General features: G+C 35.8%; 1 protein-coding gene across 2 annotated transcripts; it reads left to right on the top strand.

Annotated features, from left to right (window-relative positions):
• The first annotated feature begins 1687 nt into the window (after nucleotides 1-1687).
• LOC121419839 (EF-hand calcium-binding domain-containing protein 4B-like) lies at nucleotides 1688-27166 on the top strand. Of its 2 annotated transcripts, none has more exons than XM_041614300.1 (16): nucleotides 1688-2102; nucleotides 3533-3680; nucleotides 4788-4934; nucleotides 6277-6367; nucleotides 6970-7065; nucleotides 8320-8391; nucleotides 8879-8994; nucleotides 15558-15629; nucleotides 16420-16471; nucleotides 16985-17073; nucleotides 21613-21990; nucleotides 22354-22459; nucleotides 22725-22863; nucleotides 24875-25071; nucleotides 25562-25663; nucleotides 26143-27166. In XM_041614300.1, the coding sequence occupies exons 1-16, from the start codon at nucleotides 1844-1846 to the stop codon at nucleotides 26311-26313; spliced, it is 2235 nt and encodes a 744-aa protein (XP_041470234.1). In that variant the 5' UTR covers nucleotides 1688-1843; the 3' UTR covers nucleotides 26314-27166. The 2 variants fall into 2 exon arrangements, with proteins under 2 accessions (XP_041470234.1, XP_041470235.1); XM_041614301.1 differs by having other exon boundaries at nucleotides 22731-22863.
• Nucleotides 27167-27981: the final 815 nt, after the last annotated feature.

Below are 27981 nucleotides of genomic sequence, written 5' to 3' on the forward strand. Positions count from 1 at the left end.
TTCCTCTTTCCGTCCCTCTATCCACTCGACCCTCTTTATTCTCCTCTCCCACCATCTACATCCTTGTCTCTCTACATTGTATTTCTTTTTTGTTCACTCTTTCTCCCTTTTTCTCTTGCTTTTCCTTTTTTGCTGCATATTCCAGTCCTATCTTCAGTCCCCTTCTGGATTCCCCCCCCCCCCTCTCTCTCTCTCTCTAACCCTTAGCATCTGTGAGTTTTACCAACATATGAATCACACCAATCAATACTCTGTTCTGAGAGGACCTTGTGGTATTGTTCTCATGAACTGTACATGTACATGAACGCATTGGAATCAAATCTCTGAATGAAATAGGGTATAGAATATAACCTTGAGGACTTCACCATCGCCAGTCATTCAGAGTGCAACGTAGGTTTACCAAGTATCTCATGAGAAAACTCAAACTGCTCACTCTTCTACAGTTCAGCTCATCCTGTTTATGTGTGAAGTACCAGCAAAAATTCTGAGCTTGAATTTGGTTTCAAAATCTGTAGGAAATTGGATTGCATTAATAGTGCTGGAATTGATCATTTACACATGCAAATTTCGCGTGAACAATGACGTGTGGAGAGATCTGGGAGAAAAGCATTGTCATAGATGGGAAGCACACGCTAGTGTAAAAGAGGATTTACCCAAGTGTATCAGGTGGATTTTAAGTACATGTATAAGTGCTCTTTGACATGTTTTGAAGAGAGGACTTCAGATTGAAAGCTTAGCATCAAGTTCTGATTCCTCTATATTCCAACAACATGTACATTCCAGTAAATCGTGTTTATTGAATATGCAGAGTTCCATTTTGTATCGGCCAAGTCAGTGATGGTCTTCCAAACTGGATTTCATATCCTATCATTTCTCACACATTCATCACTTCCAGCATTTTTGGAGAAAGCAACAGGTTATCAACGGTTTGTGTGATCTTTCCATCATACAGCTTTTAATGGTCAGAAATTGATTTACTATTCATATTTATAACTAGTGCCTTAGATGTGGAATGCAAACTATATCATATTTGCCACCATGAGTCCCCTTATTGTCTAATAACAGGTGTGCAGTTGGACCACTGCATTTGGGATTCCCCTTCTCTGAAGAAAGCGAGTCCCTGACGTAGGTTGGGACATTCTTCTTTGTTTACATCATCATTTTGGGATCTTGCCCAGTAAGAAAGTGACGATGGAGATGAACATGTTTGATTGATATATATTTTCTGCCATCTTTGATTAACATCTGTGGACCTATTCCGTGAACCCAACCGATGTGTACTGCCAGCGGATATAGTGACACTAGTCTTTCATATCGGACTGTTTTTTCAAGAACGGGAAACGCCATTCCATATCCAGTTCTTCAAGAAATAAAGTTATTCCTCTTGCCAACATTTGGATGCATATGTGTACAATCAATCTTCCATCAATCTATTGTGGATACAAGTGCCTATTTCAGGAAAGAAAAGTTATATGAACCATACAGAGAATATGTATTAGAATAACAGATTTGTGCAATACAATATTAATAGAAGTCATCATCTTCCATATCAAATAATTCAATTATGAATTCAGTGTGATAGTTTATTGTATATACCAAAACATCTCTATTTTTCAACATAAGTTGGCTACAATTTTTATCGTGATTTAATCATCCGCAGTTTGAAAATGCATGATTTTTAAAAAGGAATTCAGCACTGAAAGAATCGTAAATGTACATCTATGATGGGATTACGTTGAGCTTCAAAAACTCCCACAAAAAGTCAGCTGACACATGTTGCGCTATATATATGCATGACATTGAAACAAATATTTGAACAAAACAGACTCTGAATTCAAGAAAGATGGGAGACTATGATGAAGACTTGGCCAGCGGGGAGTCATTCCCCTCTCACGATGACATCAAAACGATCGTGGAGCAGAAAGCGAGGGAGCTCTTCATGGTGTGCGACGTGGAGGAGAAGGGATTCGTGAGTAAACGTGATATGCAGCGTCTCGTTGATGAGCTCCCTCTTATGCCGGACCAGCTAGAGGAGGTCTTTGACTCGCTGGATGACGATAAGAATGGATACTTGACACTGGAGGAGTTTACGGAAGGATTTGGTGAGTGGTAGGATGAAGATGATGATGGTGGTAATGACGATGATGATTAAGATGGTGGTGGTGATGAAGACAATGGTGAATGTGATGATGAAGGTAGAGATGATAATAGATGGTGTCATGGTGACAGGGTGCTACATAAGCACTTGCCCGGGGCAAGTAAAAGTTAGAGTCAGGCAAGTGTTTTGAAGTAATAATAATATGAGGCGCCGATCTATCTAGTTGCCTAGTCGGCGCACTATAAATACCCCAGCTGTACATGTAGCTTCAGCTGCTAAAGGCGCTTGGTGCATTCAAGGAATTGATCCTGCCGGGTACTTATTTACCTCACCTGGGTCGAGTGCAGTACAGTGTGGATAAATTTCTTGCTGAAGGAAAACACGCCATGGCTAGGATTCGAACCCACGACCCTCTGTTTGAAAGGTGAACCACTAGACCACGACGCGCCCAAGTAAAAACCACTTGCCAGAATTGTGCAAGCAAAATTCACACAGTATAAAGCAAAATTCTCACAGAATGACCAAAATTAGGTAGATCAGTTCATGTCAAAAGAGAGAAAAAGATCAACGGTTTTATATAAAATTTCAAGTTTCTTTTGAAGAGGTTAAACTTTTTTTTTCAAGGATTTTTTGGGGCAAGTGAAATAGATTTTTGGGCAAGTATATTCCAACTTTTTTAAAATGTACTTGCCCGAATGGTTATGTAGCACCCTGTGGTGATTGTGATAGTGATGATTAAGATACATGTACATGTATAGATGATAATAGGTGGTGAGGACGATGTTGATGATCGTGACAATGATGTTGAAGATGATGATCCTGATGGTACTAGCGATGATGATGAAGATAATAAAAGCGATGATATTGGTAAGTGAATACATGTACATACATGTTATATCAATGATCATTAAAGCTCTGGTATTTTGTTTGAATCATGATGAAGAAATTGTACTATGGTGATAATGATGAAATACATGAGTATGTTAATGAAATTGTTAGATAGGGGGGGCACTCAATAAAAAAAGTAGTGGGTATGTGCTGCGGGCGAGACAAAAACGGGGGCCTTGGAGCGGGCTTATTGTAAAAACGGAGGGTCTTTTGAACGGGCTTCGGAACGACAAATGTTTGTGAAATCGAGGGTCCTTGGAATGGGTCGCCTGCGTGTGATTGCGTATTCATACCTATTGAACAGGCATATGTACATGTACATGCAGCTAGCCTGGCGGCACGGGCGCCGGGTACGCTAGCGCAGATGCGATGGTCGGTTGGTTTGTTCTTTTCAATAAGACAAAAATGCTATGCCTTGGAACGGAAATTTGAGTGTAAAAATGGGGATCCCCTCCGTGGCACATACCCACTAAATTACTGACAATGATGAGAACCATATTGAATGATGAATAGCTCCCTATTAATGATTTCATCTTCGTCTTCTAGGTGGATTTCTTGGTCTAAACCCGGCCCCAGCTGATCATAATGAGAGGGATGATGGAGTGTTATATACTGAGGATCGTGATCATGATGAGCTTGAGAGAGATTTCAAACACGCGATGGAAAGTATTGGTGCTTCGGGGGTCATTGCTGAGTAAGTGTTAACCCGTTAAAAGGGGAATAAAGCCTTTGGAACAAGTGGGCTTGTGTGGAAACAGAAAAATCAAAGAATAAGATCAATGAAAGTTTGAGAAAAATCAGACATATAGTGAGAAAAATATGAGCATTTGAATATTGTGATCACTAATGCTATGGAAATCCTCCAATTGGCAATGCAACAAAGATGTGTGATGTCACATGTGAACAACTCTGATGGACTATAAAATACACCCAAAATGTCTCTTTTTACTCTTATGGTGATACAAACTATTTTCCATATTGTATTTGAAAATCTGTATGACATGCCCTCATATAGAAATAATACATGATCTACTGATAGATGTGATAAAGAGGGCAATTTAAGTGAAATATGAAAGTAATGGCAAAGTTGTTCACAAGTGACATCATATGTGTCGCATTGCCAATAGGAGGATCTACATTGCAATAATAATCTAAACTTCAAATGCTTGCAAATTTCTTATTATTTATTCAATTTTTCTCACACTTTCGTTGATCTGTTTCTTTTATTTTTCTGTTTTCGCAAAAGCTGTCTTATTCCAAAGGTTTCATTTTCCTTTAACTACTTGATAGTGACTCGCCACCAAGAATCAAAGAATTGGTCACCAGGGAAGGCTCTCTTCGTAATTAGCAAAAATAGCAATTTAGTGCTTGACTTAATTCAGTAAAACCGAGGACACATCATGTAAGAGAGCAGGGATGCAAACACCAAGCCCTAATCACCAAGATTCATGGTGTTTCAATTACCGATTCCTAGTAAACATAGAAATTACCATCTTATTGTGATGGGGGGGGGGATAGTCAGCTCCCATCCCCCTCCCTCCCTTAGAAAATCTCTGCAGTCTGTGTATCACTTTTTTTTCATAAAATCTAATTGCAGTCCATGAGCTGGACATTTTTATTAGTTACATATAATTGCTTTAAATGGTCTCAAATAATGTCACAGTAACAATGGGAGGCCAGTGCATTAGACTCTAGACTATATAAACAATGATTTATGATGGTTTGATGCACTGAATATTCATTGTTTGTCCCCCAACATATTATCTGCCTTTGGGAATGCTTTATTTTTATTTTCTTCCAGACATGAGGCGGTCAAGGATCTTTGGAAAAAACTTCATCAGGATGAGCCAAGTCTTCTGACAAACTTTGAGGACTTCATACAACATGTGTGCATGGATATGAGGACTGCACAACTCAATACAGGAGAGCTGGAGAATGCATTAAAAAGGTATTGATGGTGGTGATGATGATGATGAATAGGCTGATGTTGGTGAGGATTATGATGATGATGATGATGGTGATGATGATGATAGTGATGATGGTGACGGTGATGCTGATGGTGGTGCTGATGATGATGGTGATGATGATGGTGGTAATGAGGGTGATGATGATGATGATGATGATGATGATGATGGTGAGGGTGATGATGATGATGATGGTGAGGGTGATGATGATGGTGAGGGTGATGATGATGATGGTGAGGGTGATGATGATGGTGGTAATGAGGGTGATGATTAAGCTGATGGTGGTGGTGATGATGATAATGATGATGGTGAGGATGGTGATGATGATGATGATGATGATGATGGTGATGGTGATGGTGATGATGATGGTGATGGTGTGGATGATGATGATGGTGATTATGGTGATGAAGAAGATGATGATGATGGTTGTGGTGGTAATGGTAATGATGATGATGAGGATGATGAGGGTGATGACAATAATGATGATATGATGTTATTATTATTATGATCCATGATGACAAAGAAAATTGATACCCAACTAATTCCAAGAGAACGACAAGTTGTACACAAAAGACCATTTTAGGATACATCTAGACCATTGGACCATACAAGTAGTTTAGATGGCATTGGGTTTCCGTACTCCTTGTTCAGTATTGAATTAATCCTCTTTCATAGACTTTGAAAAAAGGAAACCCTCTCTGTGACCAAAATTGCTTTCAGAGTCAACAATAAGGGAAATAACCCTATAATGTTGAGGACACATTCAAGTAGTGAATTGGATGGGTTGCTTTAATGCTCTTTTTTTTGTTCCCTTGAAGGCTCGATTGTTCCACTGTACATTACGCCAAAGTGCTTATTTTGTATCACATACATGTAGTCTGAAGAGGGCAATTTTCATTTGCATGTCAAGTGTTCATTACTTCTTTGTTAGAGTTATGCTTGTTTCTCCAATGTACATGTAAGCATCCTCAGTGGTATTCTATGATATTAGATCAATTAAGTTTGAATGTTGGGGGTATAGTCTAGAACTTGGAGGCTTCATACTGTATATGCCCTACAAAAGATAATTGGTAAAATGGTAGTGATGTTTTACCTGATTGCTAATAAAGCATAAATGCTTGTAAGCAAGCAACCAGAGGACCGACGGCTTAAGGTCTCTCTGAGGGACCTAATTATTCATGCACCGACATAGGACAATCCTGCCTTGTTGCATACACTAGTCGAAGTATTTCAGTTCTTCTTTGGAAGGCCCCAGGTACATGTATACATGGCCACCACAAGTGCTCTGGAAGTCAAATTCACCTTGTTTCCCTTTTACTTTGACAGCCGAGACACCATACATCAGGAGGACATCAAGCATCTATATGAGGAGATGGAGAGACAGATTAGAATGGAAAAGGAAAAGATTATTTCAGAGGTAAATTATCACTTATTTTCTTAATATTATAAACCACGTTGAAATATCTACATGTAAAATAAGCGATTAATGTTTGACGTAATTCATCTTATCAATTTCATTGCCTTAGAAAGTATATAAAATCTGACCCTTGGTACATAGAATTTAGGGTAAACATAGACTCGTCATTGGAGGTATTTATCAAGGAAACTTGTCTCGACAATATGTTATAAAGAGATCCTCTTGTTATGTATGTTAAATGTGTTTATCTTCAATGGTGAACAGCTTTTTGTCAATAATTTCTTTGTCATATTCTTTTATATTTCCTCTATTTCTGTCTTTATCACTTTCATACTCCCCCTTTTTCTCCAATCTATCTATTGATATATCTACCATTCTATATTTCCGTCTGTGTATCTATTTATTGATCTCTTTGTTTTTTACATGTATGTCTCTATCCATCAATAAATCCCTCCATCTATCCATCTATCAATCTGTTTATCTATCTACACATGTCTGTATTATGTATATTAATTGATCCACCAATCCTATCTCTGTGTTCATCCATCTGTCCTTCCATCTATCCATCCATTCATCCATCCATCTCTTCATCCATCTTATAGGAAAAGGAGAAAGAGAGGAGAATTCGAGAGCAGCTAGAACATGATATGAAAAACAAAGATGATCAGCTCAACGCATTACTCAACAAACAAGCAGAGGTAAGCACAGTCCTCAATTACTATATCCATTCTAATATAATCTGAACTGGTGATTGGTTTAAAAGACAAGGCCAAAAATTCAATGATATGCTCAGCCACCATTAAATCTGCCAGATCAATTCTTGTTTGTTTTGACTAAATTAATTATTTTCTTGCATAATATTAATGGAATTAATGCATTTATCAATTTTATAAAGATAAAGTTAATTGCCCAGTATCTATTTTAAAAAGTCTTTTTGAAACATTAATTCGTTCACGTTTAGAATATTCATGTATAGCATGGGATCCCTACAGGATAAAATATAAAGATATGATTGAACGCATCCAAAAACGTTACGTCAGGATGATGTCCAAAGATTGGACTTCAAAGTATAACGAGTTATTAAAACGGTTTAAAATGAACTTATTAGAGAAAAGACGTAAATACCATCGGCTTGTTTTTTATTATAAAATTGTTCACAACTTGATTAATGTAGGAGAAGTGAATAGGTGCACACGAGCAAATAGAATAGGAAGAAATGATCACACTTATAAGATGAATGTTCCATTTGCTAGTAAAGATTATTACATGAAGTCCTTCTATCCTCGAACAATTAATGAATGGAATCATCTCCCACAAATAGTAGTTAGCAATCAATCACTTCATACATTTAAATCAGCTTTGTTAAAATATCTCCAATTAGACACCTGAATTATCATTATGCAAATTTAGTACTTTGAAGAATTATTTATTATCTCCCTGCTGTAGTTTTATTTTCATATGATATTCTGCCTATTTGTATTTCTTATCTAATGTTGTTGATTATGTATTGTTTTATATTCTGGGATGCCGACTTGTATGGGTTTTTCTAGACCTTGTTTGGCAATCCAAGACATGTAAATAATTCATTTTTATCTGTCTGAATAAATTCAAGATATTAGCCATCAATTGTAGGATTTGAACTTCTGTAAATATGATGGTGTAGCATAGAGCTTTATGCCATAGACCACCCAGCCACTAGCAATTGATAGCAGAACTGACTGTTCTAAAGGTTTTATATCTCCTTTCTATAGAAATTTTATACCTATACATTGCTCTATACTTTGATATCAAAGGTAAGATTCTTTCCAATTTGAGGAGCAGTGTTATAATTTAGCCAAACACTTGAAGTAATTCATTACTCGAAATGGATAAAGTCAGTTATTTCAGGCATATTCACTCTTATACATGTGTGATTTACTCATTGCAATATTGTATTTCTCTGTTGAATAAAGTTGGAGCAGAAACTTTATGAACTGAGTTTGACTGAGACAGAGATCAAAGAAGAAAATGAATCTCTTCAAGCAGTAAGTATTTATCAATCTATTCATGTATTTATATATTCAGCATATAATATACATATAAAGGATAAAATAAACCATTGATCAGCAATTTTATTTTTGGATGCCAATAATTTAATCAGTTTGGATTCCAGCCCTTAGGAATATATTTTAAACAAGACAAAAATAAATACAATTTAAGGTAATCTATAGACTCTTTTTTTTTTTTTTGCTTTGTAAGTGTCATGAATTCTGCTACATTTTTTCAATTGTATTCATCTTTTTAATTTTTTGTTATATTTTTGTTTTTCATATTCTCTCTGTTCTCTTATTGATGTAATACCTAACTTGTTCTATGACATACTGAAGATGATCTTCTGTATGTGTAAATATTTGAAAATTAAAATCTCACATCATGTTTCTAATGTATTATTTGTTACTTTGTTTTTGTTTGATTTTTCAAATCAGCTTTACTTCATGTACTAATCTTATTATGTTTTTCATATTTCTCCAGCAAAATGAGCATTTATCTCAGAAGCTTGATTCGTCGCAAACTGAGCTTGTTGAATCTAAGACCTACCTCAAAGAAATGACAGAGAAACACTTGAAAGACAAGAGAGAAAGGGTCAAGTAAGTAATCAAGCAGGTCATAGATAGTATTTACTTTTATTAAAGGTCAAGTCCACTCCAGCAAAATGTTGATTTGAATAAATAGAGAAAAATCAAACTAGCATAACGCTGAAAATTTCATCAAAATCGGATGTAAGATGAGAAAGTTATGGCATTTGAAAGTTTTGCTTATTTTTTTACAAAACAGTGATATGCTCAACTCAGTGACTTGCAAATGAATCAGTCGATGATGTCCATCACTCACTATTTCTTTTCCTTTTTTATTGTTTGAATTATACAATATTTTATTTTTCACAGATTTGACCGTAGGGACCGACTTGACTGAACCATATAGTATTAAACAATGGTAATTCCACATGTTCAGGGTGGAATTAATCACTGTTTTACTAAACAATGAGGAGAAAATTAGATTTTTATTTTTATTTTTGATAAAATAAAAGAGAAATAGTGAGTAGATGATGTCATCAGTCTCCTCATTTGCATACCAACCAGGATGTGCATATAACTGTTATTTGAAATTAAGCAAAACTTTCAAATGTCCTTACTTTCTAGTTAAACATCCGATTTTGATGAAATTTTCAGTGTTATGCTTGTTGGATTTTTCTTTTTTATTCAAATCAATTTTTTGTTGGAATGGACTTGCCCTTTAAACCAAGCTTTATAGTGTTCATAATAATATACTGCTGTGTGTTTCTGCCCTCTATGTTCATTGGTGTATACGGTGAAGGTACTGCGTTTACATACTGTATTGTACAACGCCTACTAAGCTTGTTGTACGTGAGCAAATGGGAGGCTGAATGTCAAACATTCGCACCGTTGCACAAAAGACGTACCATCCAAAATGTACTAGAAAACAGAAACTTACATAAACTATCAATATTACAAAATATATTAGATGATTTATTAGAATGGACAAACAGTAATCATATGACACTAAATCCTAGTAAGTGCATGGCAATGAACATAACATTTATGAAAAATGCACCCTTTTGTGAGTCTTTGCATATCGGGGAATCAGAACTGCCTTATGTTGATACTTTAAAGATTTTAGGAGTTTATATTCAACATAATTTAAAATGGGATTTCCATATAAATGAAATGTTAAAAAAGTGCAATAAAAAACTTTATATGTTTAGATTAGTGAAAAATATAAATTACCAATTTCTGACTTAATACAAATATACATCGGATACATCCGCCCTGTTTTAGAATATTGTGTACCTGTCTTTAATGGAAGTTTGACTTTAGACCATGTACAGAAACTAGAAAGAATTCAGAAAAGAGTTTGTAAAATCATCTTAGGTCAAAGTTATTCAACTTATAAAGATGCTTTAAAACGATGAAAACTGGATACACTTAAAGATAGACGTCAAAAATTATGCACTGATTTTGCAGTTTCTATAAGCAAAAATCAACATTGTAAAAAATGGTTTCCGGAAAGGAACGTTGTTGGCATGAATTTACGCAATAAACAAAAGTATATGCAATACAAATGCAGGACCTCCCGTTTTAAACAAAGTGCAATACCATATTTCATTAACCTCCTTAATAACTCATAAAGTGTATATTTTCATTGTAATTTCATTGTATACTGTATTTTTTTTAATGTACTATTTTATTATTATTACACTATTGTTTTATGCTATACATGTTCAATTGTAATACCTTTGTAAATACATACATTTCAGCTTTATTAGCTGCAGTATGTGTATGATTGTTTTACTGGAAATAAACCATGAAATGAAATGAAATGAATTGCATGGCTTTAGGGGGTGACCTCACAATACAAATTAATTCATCGCGCTCAGTAAAAATGAAGTTGCACGTGTATAAGCCTACTGGCTAAATGCGCAATGCTGCCCAAGGTCATGTGCGCTTGTGGGATTTTGCTTTCCGCTTTCAGTATTTTTGTTCCCTTTTCATAGATTACTACAGGGATAAACTCTTGTTTTTTTTCATATTTTCGCTAAATTCTGAGGCGTTGTACAACACAAATAGCGAATATTCTTATTTGTGCAATGGTGCAAGATTTCGCATTCGGTGAAAGGAAGAGACGCTCTATTCAACTTGGCTATCGCCTCATTGAATAGAGCATCTTTCTTTCACCTCATGCGAAATCTTGCACCATCTCACTCATGCCTATTCGCTATTTGTATACAGATACACAAGTCACATACTGTACAACATTAGATCGTAGCTTGGGATATCCTCGATCCATAGGCCTACAGCAAAATCAAGGGGTGCAGAATTGAAAGGAGACAGGGGGGCAGGCTAACCCCCTCTTCATCTGGAGCCATTGTTGTTGTCGCTTCTATGGGCCTATCAAAATCAGATAACAAATAATAAAGTTATTGAGGTTTAAAGTTTAGCAATATTTTGTGAAACAGTCGTCATGAATATTCATTAGATGGGCTGATGATGTCATATCCCCACTTTCCGTTTTCTTATGTTATTACATAAAATCATATTTTTTCATTATTTCATACTTGTGTGAATAGTTTGTCTCCCTTAATATAATTAATGGATGTCAATCCATTTTTTTTTAGTTCTTGGAGGAAAAAATTGGAATAAACCTAATTTCATATAACAAAATACAAAGGAACAAGACTAGTGATGACATCATCAGCCTACCTAATGAATATTCATGACGACTGTTTTCACAAAATATTGCTAAATTTTAGAATTCAATAACTTTTATCCGATTTTGTTGAGATTTTCGACATTTTGCTCAGTGAATTCTACTCTATTTTTGTATTAAGATATAAATACTTTCAGCCCAGACCATCTCTTTAACGGACTAACAGGGCAAAAGTCCATCAGTGTGTCTGCTATTAGCAGACTGCCGAACACTAGATTTTTCTTATTGAATGTATACATGAAAATTGTATGTCGGGAGTTTGCCATCAGTAAATAAGTAGGGATTCGACAAAGATATATGCCTTTTCATTTAATTACATATAATTAGAATATAAACCCTTCATGTATTCATAATGAGATACTAGTAAACAGCCCTTTAGCCAGACTTTTCAATTAGGGGTTCGATTCTTATACCTTTTCCCAAAATCAAAATCAATCTAATCACTGACTGGTTAAAACTGTCATAAAGAAATGAATGAGAATGAGAAATACTTAAAGGGGAAGTTCACCTTGGCAAAGAGTTTATAGTAAAAATAGCAAAAAAAATAATGAAATGTTTTGCTATTAAATAAACTTGGTGTGCAATGGCAAATAATATTGCACTACTTTGAATGAAATCACACTGTATGTCAATTAATGAAAAAAAAAATATTGTATCCTATAAAAAACAAATCATGCTTTAGTGTGAAATAGCAGAATAATATTGCACTATTCCAGGGTGATATCACGCTCATTGTATCGAACTCTTTAAAAAATCATACTCAATGTGCAATAGCAAACTAATACCTTACACTTTATTGAGAAAATCACACGAATATGCAAAAACAAATCAATATATTGTCCTTGTTCTCATCATTGGATTTAAAGGTCAAGTCCACCTCAGAAAAAAAAAAATCAGACAAGCACAATGCTGAAAATTTCATCAAAATCGGATGTAAAATAAGAAAGTTATGACATTTCAAAGTTTCGCTTATTTTTAACAAAATAGTTATATGAACGAGCCAGTTACATCCAAATGAGAGAGTCAATGATGTCACTCACTCACTGTTTCTCTTGTTTTCATTGTTTGAATTATACAATATTTCAATTTTTACGAATTTGATGATTAGGACCTCCTTGCCTGAAGTATAAAATGTTCAAATAATAAATTTCCACGTGTTCAGGGAGGAATGAAACTTCATTTCACATGACAATGATGAGAAAATCAATATATTTCATATTTCATATAATAAAATACAAAAGAAATAGTGAGTGAGTGCTGTCATCAGTTCCCTCATTTGCATACCGACCGAGATGTGCATATAACTGTTTTGTGAAATGAAGCGAAACTTTAAAATGTCATAACTTTCTTATTTTACATCCGAATTGATGAAATTTTCAGTGTTGAATTTTTCTCTTTTTATTCAAATCAAGTTTTTGTTGGGGGGGACTTGTCCTTTAAGTAATTCATGCTTTCATGCATATCATTGCAGATGAATAGTACAGGTACCATGTTAATGACATTGAACTTATGAATAATAGTGAATTTGATAGCATTAAACGTGAATAAGGGGTATAAATCATAAAGCTTAGCAATAGTAGGGAAACTGCGAGACTTTTCTATCTCATCAACCACTTCATTAAACTGTCTGATTTTTTCAGATCTTGATAAAAATAGTGCAAAATAGAAATCTACCAAATTTCATAGTAATCCATGAATCAGTTTTTGAGTAATAATCAAATGAATTTTGAATGAAATTCCACCAAATGCCCCCAATAGGCTCTGTCGTCTAATTTGTCACAACACACACATAGCTGAAACACATGACCACAGAGAGTGCAGATATTTTGCGTGCAGTTTTGCATTGGGCTTTCTGGATTAGTGGGGAAAGGGTATTTTGAAAGCAATTCTGACAATTGATCCTAAAGGAAAGGTGAAAAATTAGTATTTCCATTGGATTTGTCATTATCAATACTACAAAAAACCGCTAGTTTACAAAAATATGGTACTTTTATTCAAAAGATACGAGACTTTAAACTTCCTTTTTTAATGCCACATCAAAATTATGGTTGTAACCAAATGTAAACCAAACTTAGCTATTTGGGGCATTTTATTCTCTTTAATTTCATACCAAAATCATTAAATATGGGATCATATGTCAGAAATGCGTTGAACTTTGATTTAAAAATTCTCTCAAAACCATGACCATTTTGGGCTGTGTGAATATGGTGAAAAGGGCGAAATTTTTTGCTCTGTGTGCAGTCACCCTAGCAATAGACCAGTTCAGAGTTACCTCATGGGCAATATTGGCGATATATTGGATTATAAAGTTCCTTTTGTGATCATGACCTCATCAGTTTTTGCCTATCAGGAATTTGCTGAAGGTTTCCATGGTGAAGAATGAATCAGTGTAAACAATTTTATGGTACACCATGTATATATATATATATGTATTGTATCTCTGATGAAGACGTGTTAAAAATTTGGGGAAAACTTGGAAATAAATTTTGTTGCAACTGCAATGCATTACCGGTATCTCTTTTGTATAATCATATGGATATATTACCACAAAGAGCTTATTCTTCTAGAAAACTTCACCCCTGTAACCCACACATTATCATGTATTGCATAGGAATAGTGATATCATCCATGGGAAAGTTTCATGAGTCATCTTGTCAGTGATTTCCACTGCCTAATTTGTTCTCAGCCAATCAGATTCAAGGATTTCAGTAGCTTATAACAGTTGTCAATAAAAATCTCAGCCCATTTGTTTCATGAAATGCTGCTGTGGTGGAAATGTATTATTTATATTGATTATTGAGCTAGGTTCAGCCTGCATATGTGAGCAACTATTCAAGGACGCTGTCTCACCTATGGTGTAGTTAATGATGCAGATTAGAAATGAACTTTGCAGACATGTACATGTAGGTCAAGCACACGGCAGGGGTGTGGGAGTTCAGCTTATTTTTTTTGAGGGGCGGGGCGTTGATATTCAGCTTTGCAGCTTAATTTCAACTTATTTTAGCTTTGATTTGTACAAAAGTATGGGAGCTCTTTCAATTTCATCTTTTTCATCAGCACTCATTAGCTTTTTCAGCTGTTATTTTTGTGATCACTCAACTCCCCTGAGAGTGCGGACTGCGTGTTTCGTAATGCAAACAGTAAAGCTGTTTATGAGTTCAGAGTGACTTTAAGATCGACTGGTGATCTGGTGATAAATGGTATTCACCGTTAAAAGTTTATTGGTGATTATTTAGCGCATAAAAAGGTTAACCAGTCATTCTTAAAAGTTGCTCTTAACTTTAAATAAGAAATTTTTTGACATATCATCCTACCTTCAAAATTACATTGATCTATTTCATGATAAGGGGCATCAAGTATCTCTGACCATCTTGTGCGAGTTTCAGGTCACATGACCAAGGTCAATGTTCATCTAAGGTCATGATCTTTGACCTTGGGGTATCATCATTGAAATATAAACCATGGTTATGATTTTGAATTTTCAAGAAAGTTCTTATCACATAAAACTTACATAGTACATGTATAACCATTATCAAGTATTGGCAATTAGATGAATAGAGTTTAAGGTCACTAGACGAATGTCAAAGGTCATTGCAGGTCAATAAACTTGGTATTTTATTATCAAACGATTGGGTTTGTTTGTGTAAAATTATTCCATCTTTGTTTATTACAAAGTCAGCACTGCTGCTATATTGCACAACACAATCCAGGCAAGACCGACGGATGGGATGCAATTGTTTTATAATATTCTTTCTCTCTCTCCCTCTCTCTCTCCCTCTATCTATCTATCTGTCTGTCTATCTATCTGTCTGTCTGTCTGTCTGTCTGTCTGTCTGTCTGTCTCTCTCTCTCTCTATCTATCTATCTGTCTGTCTGTTTGTCTATCTATCTATCTGTGTCTTTCTTTGTTTTCATGTTATAACAGGAGTAATGTGAAGATTGCACAAGGAATCATGCAAGAAAGAGAAAGCTTGTTTGTACAATTGGAAAAATTAAAGTAAGTACATGTAGAAACTAATATTACTACCACAGGAGCAGAAACTGATATACAATGGATAGAAATTAGAACCCAACATATATGTGTGAAATTGGGATCTCCAGGAATGCTATGCTTGTTGATTTCTCAGCAGTTACACATTTTCTCCCAGAATTATCTCTTACATGTATATTGTTTTTTTAGTCATGCATTTGAACATTTTGATCATTTCATTATATTTTGTTCAAATTCATTTTAGATTTTAGATTAGATTAGTTACACAACTGGAATTAATGGTTAATTTTTTTATTGATTTCTGGCTTTATTTTTTTTTCTTCTCTCTACCATGCTAATGACTTTGAACTTGTGAATAATGATTAATTTGATAGCATTAAACGTGAATGAGGGGTATATAACATAAAGCTCTAATAGCAATAGATCAGGGCCCGTCTTACAAAGAGTTACGATTGATCCAATCAATTGTAACTATGGAAATCCATCAGTGTCATAATTTTTTCTACAGGAATTTTGTAAACAAAGGAGAACGCACCCAATTGTCAAGAAATTAATTAATTCATGGATATGCAATCATATCTAGACCTTTTTTTTTTGAACAAGCATGCGTTTTTTCTATGTTGAATTTGCTGGCTTTCCATAGTTGCAGTTGATCGGATTGATCGCAACTCTTTGTAAGACCGGACCCAGTTTGGAGTTACTCATGGGCAATATTGGCAATATATTGGATGTATAAAGTTCCCTTTGTGATAATATCCTCATCGGCCTTTATTTCTTTTTTCTTCTCTCTACCCAGGGCTATGAATCAACAGCTTCAGGATGACAGAGATATGAGGATGAGCAGATCAGTAAGTTCCTCATTTTGACTAGTATTATTTTGAATATCACCCTCTTTTAGGGAATACTTTTAATTTGATTGATATACAGCTTTAATTGAATAATTATTGTTTTGCATTCATGATGTAATGTACGTAATCTAGCCAGCTGACTGACAATGAAAATGCCCTTCCTATCTTCTTTTGTATTTTCCTTAATGTGTTTCTCTGTACATCCTGTGTCCAAATCTTCCTATATTCCTTCTTTCTTACCTTCTTCTGTACTTCCTTCCTCCCTCCTTCTTTCCTTCATATCATTCTTCATTCTCCTTTTCTTAATGTTTTATCCCCTTCTTTTTTTCATTTCTCTCACATTCCTGTCTTCCTTTCTTTCCTTCCTCCCTTCTTTCCCTCATTTCTTCTTCTCTTCATATTTTTTCTCCCCTTCCTTCCTCTCATCTTTCTATCCTTTGTTTCTTCCTTCTTTCATTCATTCTTTCTCATCCCTCCATTCATCTTTCAATTTTCATTCGTCCATTTGATCAGTTATCAGATCCTTCGGAAGACGAAAAGAAGAAAACCCTTGTCAAGCAAGGCTCCGTCATGTCAAATTATTTTGAAGAAGGCGTCATCGGGTAAGTGTCAGTAAATACTACCAGCAACATTACACTCATATGTCTGTCATTATCATAGATCACTGAGATAAATATTACTTGGGCCTGGTGAATAAAAGTTATTGTACAACGCCTTCTTATCTTGTTGTACGCGATCAAATGGGAGGCTGAATGTCACATATTCGTACTGTTGCACACAAGACGTACCATCCAAAATGTACCATTGCATGGCTTTAGGAGGTGACGTCACAATGCGATTTCATTGATTAAATCAGCTGACAATGTGCGTACAGCCCGCTGCGTAGGCTAAATGCGCAATGCTGTCCAAGGTCTTGTGCGCTTGTGGAATTTTGATTTTCTCTTTCAATATTTTTGCTCCCTTTTCATAGATTACTGGAGGGAAAAAGTCTTGTTTTTTCATATTTTCGCTAGATTCCGAGGCGTTGCACAATACATATAGCGAATATTCTTATTCGTGCAATGGTGCGAGATTTCGCATTCGGTGAAAGAAAGAAACACTCTATTCAACTCGGCTAACGCCTCGTTGAATAGAGCATCTTTCTTTCACCGCATGCAAAATCTTGCACCATCGCACTCATGCCTATTCGCTATTTGTATACTGTTACTTTGCCATCCAATGGTGCATTAACTACTATGGCTGGGATTTGAACCCACGACCCTCTGTTTCAAAGTCCGGAGACTAATCCACTGGGTCACAACGCTCCACATTACTATGGTAATGATGCTCAAAAGCTCAGAATAAAGAATTATTTTGAAGACCCCGGTAGATGGCAAAGTTTAGCAGTAAATTATATGCACCAGAATCTTGTTGTATTTCAGTTGTAGATATAGTAGAAAATTTAAAACAAAAAAATCTCCAAGTGTTGTAGACCCATGCAACATTCAAATTTAAAATTAGTCATGACTATAATAGTCTTTGGCAAATCCCGTTCAAAAAGCTTACAATTAATTAATATTGATTGCATCGGGTGGGTGTTTCATTAAGCTGCTCGTAACATACAAATGACTTTACGCATGACTGGTGATCCCTTCTTGCGCTTGGTGATATCCCTATGTAATTGAGTTATGACCTAAGAACATGTTCCAGTCATGCGTAAAGTCGTTCTTCACTTTATGAACAGATTTATGAAACACCCACCTGTTTATGACAATGTGCCAAAGGGCATATTAGCCTATATTCAAAATAAAGGTTCATCCTAGATCGTGGATAGTGATTTTACAGTTAAGTTGGGGAAACCTTGGTTCAAAATATGCAGAAAGACAGAGTTTGATAATAAATGGCGATTCCATGCTAGAAAAATCAGCCATTTTCGTAACATTTTTAAACCTAATGTCCAAAGAATTTCAGTTTGTTTTGTGGTTATAATAAAGTACTACTGGAAATGCATATGAAAAAAATGACAACCGACAAAAATGTTGTCCATGAGTGAATTAGAGGTGAAAATGTTGCGTGTCGTACGGGACATTTCTGAGTCCCGTACGACACACAACATTTTCACCTTTAATTCACCCATAATCCAACATTTTTTGTTGGTAGTCAGATGACTACCTAATATAACTTCATTATTGACAGAACATAATTTTCTATTGCTCAAGCGATCAGCTAGGAGACTAGAAATTGTTGTCAAGATGTCCCGTACGACACGTATGGAATCGCCCTAAATATGACCTAGTGATAATCATATGATATATGTTAAAGTGTGAATCCATTCAGTTCATTTCTCCATATATTTGTTTCCCTGCACAAACCCTGTATAATGTATCTATATTGTGTTGTGATCATTTCACATATGTTTGTGTGATTTTATCCCTACGCTGTAGGCATCCAATACTCAAACTATGATATTGGAAAAAATATGAATTCAATACTGAAAATCAGACCTGCTGAGTCATTTGAAATTCAAAGAGCAAATCTGAATTTTGAGCATTTCACACTCTTCTTTTGAAACACTTATTCCTTGAAAATGTATATTACATGCTCTGTCAAGGGAAATACTAACTCTGTCCTCTTTTGGGCGCAATCTTTGCCATCATGCGAAGTTTGAATAGTGTGAAATGACTGAAGAAACGAATAGACTTTGTTTTGTGCTTGGGTTTTCATGGGACTTGAAAGTCTAAAAATATCTGATTTCCTTGTAGTTTGTATGGATTGTTGTGGGATCAGATAACAAACTAAAAAAAATCCCTTCGATTTCTTCTTAGGCTTGGTTCTTTCTATTCCAATTTCATATATATTATAACAAAATTATGACCCTTTTTTGTCATTGGTAGAAATAGTGATTACAATGTCCTTCAACCATTTAGAGCAAAACTTTGTGGTATTATTGGCTTATTTATATATAATTGCAGTAATTTCTTTGTGCTTCATTAGTCTATTATATCCTTTTTTCTATTGTAGGTTATAATTGTTTTCTCTGAGCAGAAGTGTTGCATGTAATACCTGTCGTAGTGGGATTTTAATGGTTTAAACCCTGTCTCTTTATGTTTGTTTCTTTTGTCTGTCATCTACAAAATCTTTTTCTTATTCTTTCTCTTCCTGGTTCTTTGATTTTTCTTCATCTTTTTTAATCTGGCTTTCTGCTCATCTATCTATCATTCTATCCCTCTTTCCTCTCTTTATTCTTTGTTCCTTCCTTTTTTCCATTTTGTTTCTTCCTTCCCTCTTGCTTTATCTCTCTTGTTCATCTATCTTTCTTCACTCTATCTCTTTCTTGTTCTTACTCCCACTCTTTCTTTCTTTCATTTCTCTTGTGCACCCTCCTCATGTGCAATCACTGCACTTGCTGTATATCATCTCTCTCTCCCTCTCTCTCCTCCATTTCCTTTTCTCTTGCTCCCCTTCCTCTCCTTTCTTCTATCTCTCTATCTTAATTCTTACTATCCCAGGGATCCACCATCGGATCATAATTCCTCCCTTCCCTCCACCCATGCTCCTTCCTGCATCGGCCCATCAAACATTTCAGGTGACTATCATGTAGTACAGCAGTGGTTCTTAACCTTTGACCTCATCTCACTCTCACACGCGACCTGCCACCCCCAAACCAATTATAGGGACTTGTCGCATTTACAACAGGGAAACTCCACAACACATCAATTTCTTTCAAAATGCAATTGAAATCACAATCGAGAGCTGAGAGGTGTTTGTCGAAAGTTGGTGGACTGGGACAGCAGATCATTTGAAGATTTGCACCGGACGAGCAATTGCAAATATGTCGATGTCCAGAGTCAAGAGATTTCAATTCTGTTTTAGTCCACCAACTTTTGAGAGTTTCCCGTAGTAAATGCGAAAAGTCTGTACTATGTCACGGGGGAAGGTTCTCTGTAAATACCCAAAATAGTCACTTGGTCTTCAAAAAGTAAAAATAGAAGAATTAGCTTTATATCTGAAGGGGGTAACTCAGTAACTCTTCTCTGTGAGACTGTCCAATTTTGAAGGTGTTAAGTAAACCAGAGAACAAGATACAAGACTTACTTTGACACCATTTTCTCCTAAGTGCTTGGAAGTTCCACTGAGATTGCACATTTTCTCTACATATGATCAATAAAATGCATTTTTTACCATAGAAACATATATTTCTCCAGAATATAGCATCAGTGCACTCATGAACACACCTTTCATCTATTTACCGTATATCCATTTGTACACCCTCCCCCCTCCCCTCTCAACATACACAATATGTAGGTTAAGAACCACTTTAATAGAAGACGTAGTAGTACTCGTAGTCAAATAGTATTAGTAGTTGGTAAAGGGATTCTTGTCTTTTTATTTCCATTTGTATAGTTTAGTCCTGGGGAGCATTTCATGAAAGGATTTTATCCGACAAGTCCTGTTTTATCCGACAATTACCATAGTAACAGTACCTCTCAGCCAATCAGAATCAAGGAAAGTTGTCAGATCTGACAACTGGTCATACAAAGATGTTGATGAAACGCTCCCCAGGGTTGTATGTAATTTTAGCCCTGTAGCTTGATTTATTAGGCTTGTTTTTAAATTGAAAGTCGGCTAGTGCAATGAACTTGTATAGATACAGCTTTTATAGAGTTCTATGATAGTGCATAGTTTTGTAGATGATAAGTAGATTCTATGGTCATATGACAGATTTTGAAATGAATATTCATCTGAAGAAAAGATACGCACAAAATTTGATAGAGTAACTAGATTTGCAGTCCACCGCAGCAAACCGCAGCAAATAAGAATTCACCACTTAGCTGTGTTATTTGAATTTAAAGTACTTAAAGCTATGGGAATTTTATGGTTTACTAACAAACGAATGGTTGTTGTGGTTTTAGTTAGCAAAGTAACATCTATGGTCCTATTGAAAAAAAAAAAATAAAAAGCTCTCAGCATCTGCAGTATTCTTTCCTGATCTTTAGGAAGAAAAGAAAGAAATATGAAGAAACTATTTGTTATATGAAGTTGGGGAATATGTACATACCTATAGAAGGAAATATAGGGTGCATATATATTCTTGGGGGGGAGACAAGTACAGATGTTATATCATCACTTACTTCTTTTCCCATGTTCTTACCCAACGATAGGGGGGACGGAGAGCATGTAGGTAGTTCATCGTTAGACGGAGGTAGATCTAGTCGTAGGAGTAGCCGTCACAGCATACAGCGATCAAGTATTCACGGTAGGACATTCTCAAGAGACTTAGCCCACCACTTACAGCTCAGCCAGAGCTTCATGGACGATGGGGAGTGCGAAGTGGATGATGACTTCCTGCAGAGTAGTGGGTTACTGTCAACGAGTCTGACGTCGCACCCGGAGAGGGTTGTCTACGATGAGGTGGAGGAGGATGAACTCGTTGAAAGCAGTGACATCGTCAAGACAAGAGCTGTTGATAAGACATCGGCGAGTGACAAGAGAAAGGCTTTTAATAATAGACAAGTAGTTGGGGAAACTAAGACTGCACCGTAAGTACTGTATCAATCGTTTACTTTGTCTTCAATATTTTGTATTCAAATTGGTCGTAATAAAGGCTTCTTGTGTAATAGTTCCTTGAAGCCAAACATGTTATTGTACAGATGATAATGAAAATTACACTATCTGTGTATGAAACTCTGTAAGATTTCTAAGTGCTGGAGTCCCTCAAAGGTAACAAGTGTATGTGTAATACAATGTATTATGTTAAAGACAGAAAATAGTTGTGTGCATTATTTGTTTTATACTATAGTAATTGTGGGATTTGATCCCGGAACTTGTGGTTCAGAGTCAGACTTTTAGCTACAACACCCCTACAATAACATTCCTGTAATGTGTCATATGTTTTCTTTCAGTGTTGTAGAGAACGGCTCTACCCCTAGCATGAGTCCCGAGGGACAGAGGGCTGATCCTGTGGGGGCCCATACACCCATTGATCAGGCCTTAGCAGAGGCAAAGAAGGTAGGTCCCTGGATACTCCTGCAATTTAACCATCAATTCTCTACCAATCATCAAATTTTGGAAGAAGAAATTTATCTGATATAGATGTAGTGGTGGAGTGTGAGCCAGCATATATGTATGTTTGGGTCTATGGAAATGTGTGCTATACCCTTATTAGCCAGTTGGTTTAAGGGGAACTTAACTCAAAGGAGATGTATAGATAGAGAGACACACATAAAGAAAACAGAGATAGTATGACTATTATCAATTTATTTTTTATTGTAAGTTACAGCTTGTCGCAGCTAACCGAACCCCGGAGAGACTCTTTAAAGTGGTGTTTGTTGGAGATTCGGGAGTAGGAAAGACCAGCATCATTCATAGATTCTGTACAGATTCCTTTACTGACTCATTCAGTGCAACCATAGGTGAGTTTATGCTCTTCGAAAGCTTTTAAAGGTGTTCCTCAGGGTTCAAACTTAGGACCATTACTTCTTACTGTACATTTGAGATCTCTAAGTGGAAGGAAAGGCCAGTATCATTCATAGATTCTGCTCAGATTCCTTTTCAGACTCATTCAGCGCAACCATGGTGAGTTAATGCTCTTTGAAAGCTTTTAAAGGGTGTTCCTCAGGGTATAATTTTGGGACCATTCCTTCTTACTTTATATTGAGATCGCTAAGAAGTAGGAAAGATAAGCATCATTCATAGATTCTGTACAGACTCACTTAGTGCAACCATCGGTGAGTTTATGGCCTTTGAAAGCTTTTTAAGGGTGTTCCTCAGGGTTCAAATTTAAGAACAATACTTCTTACTTTACATTTGAGATCTCTACAGGATATGAAAGACCAGTACATGTATAATTCATAGATTCTGTACAGATTTATTTACAGACTCTGGCATTGCTATCATACGTGAGTTTATGCGCTTTTTGCAATGGTGTTTGCCTGGGTTCCATATTGGGGACTCTATTATGTACTTTATATTCAAGGTCACTAAGGAGTAGGAAAGACCAACATCATTAATAGATTCTGTACAAATTCCTACACAGACCCATTCAGTGCAACCATAAATGAGAAATGCTTTTTAAAAACAAATTTGATTATATTGGAAACATTCTGTGAAAATGACAAGTGTCAAACCTGCAAGCATAGAAAGATCATCAATTAGGAGTGGAAAAGTACTAATGTTTTTAACCCTAACTAGGCAGGGTTTTTTTGGCTGTTCTGTGGCCGGGGGGTTGAATCGACCCCCCCCTGAAATCTTGGCCGCCGATCGCGCGGGTGCCGCAAAAATGTGCGCGCTGCTAGTGTGCGATGTAATCTACAAGGCTGTATGGTAAAATTTTCCAAAATAATGAGATTTTATTTTATATGAATTAATTATGCTAATTTATGCATAAATCATACTTTTTGCTCTAATTCACTAAATAAAGATCCTAGAATGCTAATTTTTGGTAAAAACATTCTTTATAGCATTCTTAACAATCGCAATTGAAAAAACTTTGGTTTGGAAATCAATTTCTTATTTATTTTATCGTTCTATGAATTTCTTTGTTTTTCAACCTTTTTTTTTTCTTAGTTTTTTCACCAGATTTATTGCAAAACCTTTTTGAAGCATTATTATGCTAAAATCAATTGATTTCAGCTGTTTAATGCAAAAATAATCATATCTTTATGAATAAGATGAGAAAACTCAATTTGCATTGACTTTGTACACAAAATCATGTTTTGGAACAATTTTTGGTCTGACATGCACTTACAAAATGTTGCGTAATTTCAGAACCGCGTACTTGGGCGTCGCAAATTTTGTCTCAAAAGATATGGATACTTGAAAGTATAAACTCTGTGAGTGGCGCGGTCAAAAAAATTTATGCAGCGGAATGACCCCTCCCCCCCCCCCGGTCAGTTTAGGGTTAAAGGATCTGTGCCATTGTATGTTTTCAAAGTGATATTGGATTCCATGCAATTAATCAATTTGTCATCATCATCCATGTCATCTCCATTTTCATCATCAACAATTTTATCTGATCACCATCATAAAATATTATCATTGTCATGATTATGGTCACATCCATCATCACCATCTTTATCATCATTAGCACCACCATCATCATTATCATTATTGTCATCTTTGGCCCATGATAATAATCTCTCTGCCTCCCCCCCGTGCCATTACAGGTGTTGACTTCCAAGTAAAGTCTCTGACCATCTGTGGTAACATCGTAGCAATGCAGCTATGGGATACAGCCGGTCATCGTCATCATCATCACCATCATCGTTCTCATTAGCATTGTCATAATCCCCACCCTGAACAATAACATCATCATCATCACTATGATTATCATTGTCACCACCACCGTCATCATCATTATTGTTATAGTCGTCTTTTTCCCTTGATTTATATATATCTCTCTGCCTCACCCCTCAACTATGACAGGTGTTGACTTTCAGGTAAAGTCTCTGACAGTCTGTGGTAACATCGTAGCAATGCAGCTATGGGATACGGCCGGTCAGGAGAGATTCCGATCTATCACAAGGCATTACTTCAGGAAGGCTGACGGCATCGTTGTCATCTACGACGTCACATCAGAAACATCTTTCATCAACGTCAGAAACTGGATGACCAGTGTTGAGGTAAATTGAGACTTTTGATTGGAGATGATGTTTGAATAAGTAATGAGGGTTTTGAGAAAAAAAAATGGTTTATAGAGCTGCAATTATAATTTTTTTTAAAAATCCTTTTCTTTATTTCTCTTTATCCTACTTTCAAGCCTAAAATCCTATTTTTCTTAAAAATGTTGAAAAACATACCAAATCATCATTCTAACAAGTTTAAAAAAATCCTATTTTCTAGGGGGAAAATGTATTTAGTGTCACTTTGCCCTTAAAAATCCTGCTAATTAACAGCTCTGAGTTTAGATATTGAAAGAAACCAGAGTCGTATCTCAAAACCTCTCCAAAGTCAAGTCCTAAATGCAAATTTGTTGTTGTTTTTTACTAGTAAAGAGTCAAAAACATACTTGGTCATTTGTGAAATTTATGATTTTTATTCATGAGATCCAAGGAGTGTATACTGAGATCGGTATAAGAAAGGAATTAATCGTGATTTCTCTTCTTTCTGCAGGAGACGACAGATGATCATGTTGTCAAGATGTTGCTAGGCAACAAGAGTGACTGTAATGAGGATAGACAGATCAAAGAAGAAGTGGGTCATAAACTCTCGGAGGTAAGAGCAGATATTTCAGAGTACTTAATAATATTCCATTTTAAATTACGGAAATGCCAGTTGTGGTAACAAAATCTTAATCTAAATGACTACCAAGGGTTTATATTTATGAATTCAAAATATATGTCAAATGATTCTGATAGAAAATGTGTCACTGCTAAACAAGCCTGGTATTCCATCAAAATGTCAAGGGGGGTCCATCCAAGAATAATATACTGCCCCACATGTACTTATCTGTGTTTGTGATCTCCAGTGGGGTCCTATTCAGCTTTAATTTCATGATTTCACAAAGTTTATATAAACCAGGTCTAGATCTATATTATCACAACTGACCTAGATTTTACAGGCTTTCCCATGAAATCACTTCCTTTATGATATTTTTACAGATATTTGGGTAAATTTGTTTATGAATTCCCTCAACTTTAGCATATTTTCAAAACTTAATCTCTTTTTCCCCCTACATATCCTTCTCTCCCCAGTCATATAACTGTGATTTCTATGAGGTCAGTGCTAAATCGGGCTCCAACGTGGTCGAGGCTTTCACTGCTATGTCAAAGCTCCTCTTGCTCAAAGAAGATGAAGAGATTCAGAATTCCCTCAACCTCTCTGATACTGGAGAAAGTAGCAAGAGATGCTGTGATACATCTTAGATATCATCTTACTTTGAGATAATGTCTATGATGTTAATTTTAAGTCATGCTCCACAGTGGTTGGGCCAAATCAGTCCCTGCCATGAGCGATATGCTTCAGAATTCATTAATGGTCAAAGACAATGGTGGCAGATGTACATGCAAGTGAAGCTGTGAGACATCATAGATATCATTTTTCTTTGAGGTGATGTCTATGATGTTAGTACTAAATCAGACTCCAAGTGGTCAAAAGTTTTCAGAATCCCCTCAAACATTACAGATGATGAAGACAGTTGAAAGAGAAGCAGTGACACTTCTTAGATATCATCTTTCTTTGGGATGCTTTCTTTGAGAATACAGTAGCACTTAATTGGGGTCCTTCGTGGTGAAGGCTTCCAAAATTCACTCAAACGTCACAGAAAATGGAGACAGATACAAGCGATAATGTGAAACACCTTCAAGATTGTCCTTCTTTGAGAGGATGTCTGTTGTGTAAGGGTCAGAGCAGGCTCCAACTTGGTCGAAGCTTTACAATTCACGCAAACAGCACAGACAAGTAAGACATCTTTGAGATCATCCGTCTTTGAGGTGATGTCTGTGATGTGAGGGCCAAATCAGGCTTCATTGTGGTCCAAGATTCAGAATTTACTCAAACGCCACAGACAATAAAGACAGTTTCAAGCAACGCTGTGGGATTGCATGATCATCCTTCTATGATGTTAGCGCTATAACCAGGCTCCCTCATGTTCAAGGCTTTCAGAATTTACTCTGAAAACATCACATACTATTGAGACAGTAGCAAGGGATGCCGGTAAGACATCCTAGATCTTTCTTTAAAGGACAAGTCCTCCCCAGGAAAATGTTGATTTGAATCAATAGACAAAATCAAACAAGCAAAACGCTGCAAATTTCATCAAATCGCATGTAAAATAAGAAAGTTATAAGAAATTTAAAATATCCTAAGTTTCTTATTTTTCATCCAGTTTCAATGGAATTTTCAGTGTTTTGCTTGTTGTTTTTTTTCTCCAATTTTTTTCAAATCAATTATTTGCTGGGGTGGACTTGTCCTTTAAGATGTTGATCTTGGCTCCACATTGTGCTAGAAGCTTTAGAATTCAATTACATGCACAGACAATGGAGACGGTAGACAGAATAATGCTTTGAGCTGTCTTAGAATCTTATCGATTCAGAGAAGATTTTTTGAGATTATGTATTAGGAACATGCGTATGACTAGATGTTCACACTCCCCAATATAAAGCGTCATCATCCTTCTCCAAAGTGTAATGAGGGTTCTGTTTCATATTAGAATTGTTAAAATAGTGAACGCACAATTTCTATGACAAATTTATTATCAGCCAATGAGATTGATGGATTTCAGTAGCTTTTAACTGTTATTGCAAATTTATGAAATTGGCCCCAGATTTCTGTGATGATACCTTTGCGAAGCAAACATAGAATGATGGTTTATGAATGATGTATATACCAGTATATATATATATATATATATATATATATATGAGAAATAATAATGATGGTTTTGATATTCTTATTTAGAACTGTTCACACATATGAGTATTATATATTGTAGATTTGTGCTGATTTCAGTTGAGGGAGAAATGCCTCCTCATGATATAAAACATGTTGTGCCTCTTTCATTCTCAACTCTTTACTACTGGGTCGCAAAATTT

The sequence above is a fragment of the Lytechinus variegatus genome, chromosome 8 (assembly GCF_018143015.1).
Source record: "Lytechinus variegatus isolate NC3 chromosome 8, Lvar_3.0, whole genome shotgun sequence".
Lineage (NCBI taxonomy): Eukaryota > Metazoa > Echinodermata > Echinoidea > Temnopleuroida > Toxopneustidae > Lytechinus > Lytechinus variegatus.

What these genes read in the sequence shown, in the direction of transcription:
- LOC121419839 (XM_041614300.1), top strand. Translation starts at nt 1,844, where the DNA reads ATGGGAGACTATGATGAAGACTTGGCCAGCGGGGAGTCATTCCCCTCT. An exon ending in CTGGAGAATGCATTAAAAAG is followed by an intron (nt 4,935 to 6,276) that starts GTATTGATGGTG and finishes TTACTTTGACAG; the next exon opens with CCGAGACACCATACATCAGG. An exon ending in AAAATGAATCTCTTCAAGCA is followed by an intron (nt 8,392 to 8,878) that starts GTAAGTATTTAT and finishes ATATTTCTCCAG; the next exon opens with CAAAATGAGCATTTATCTCA.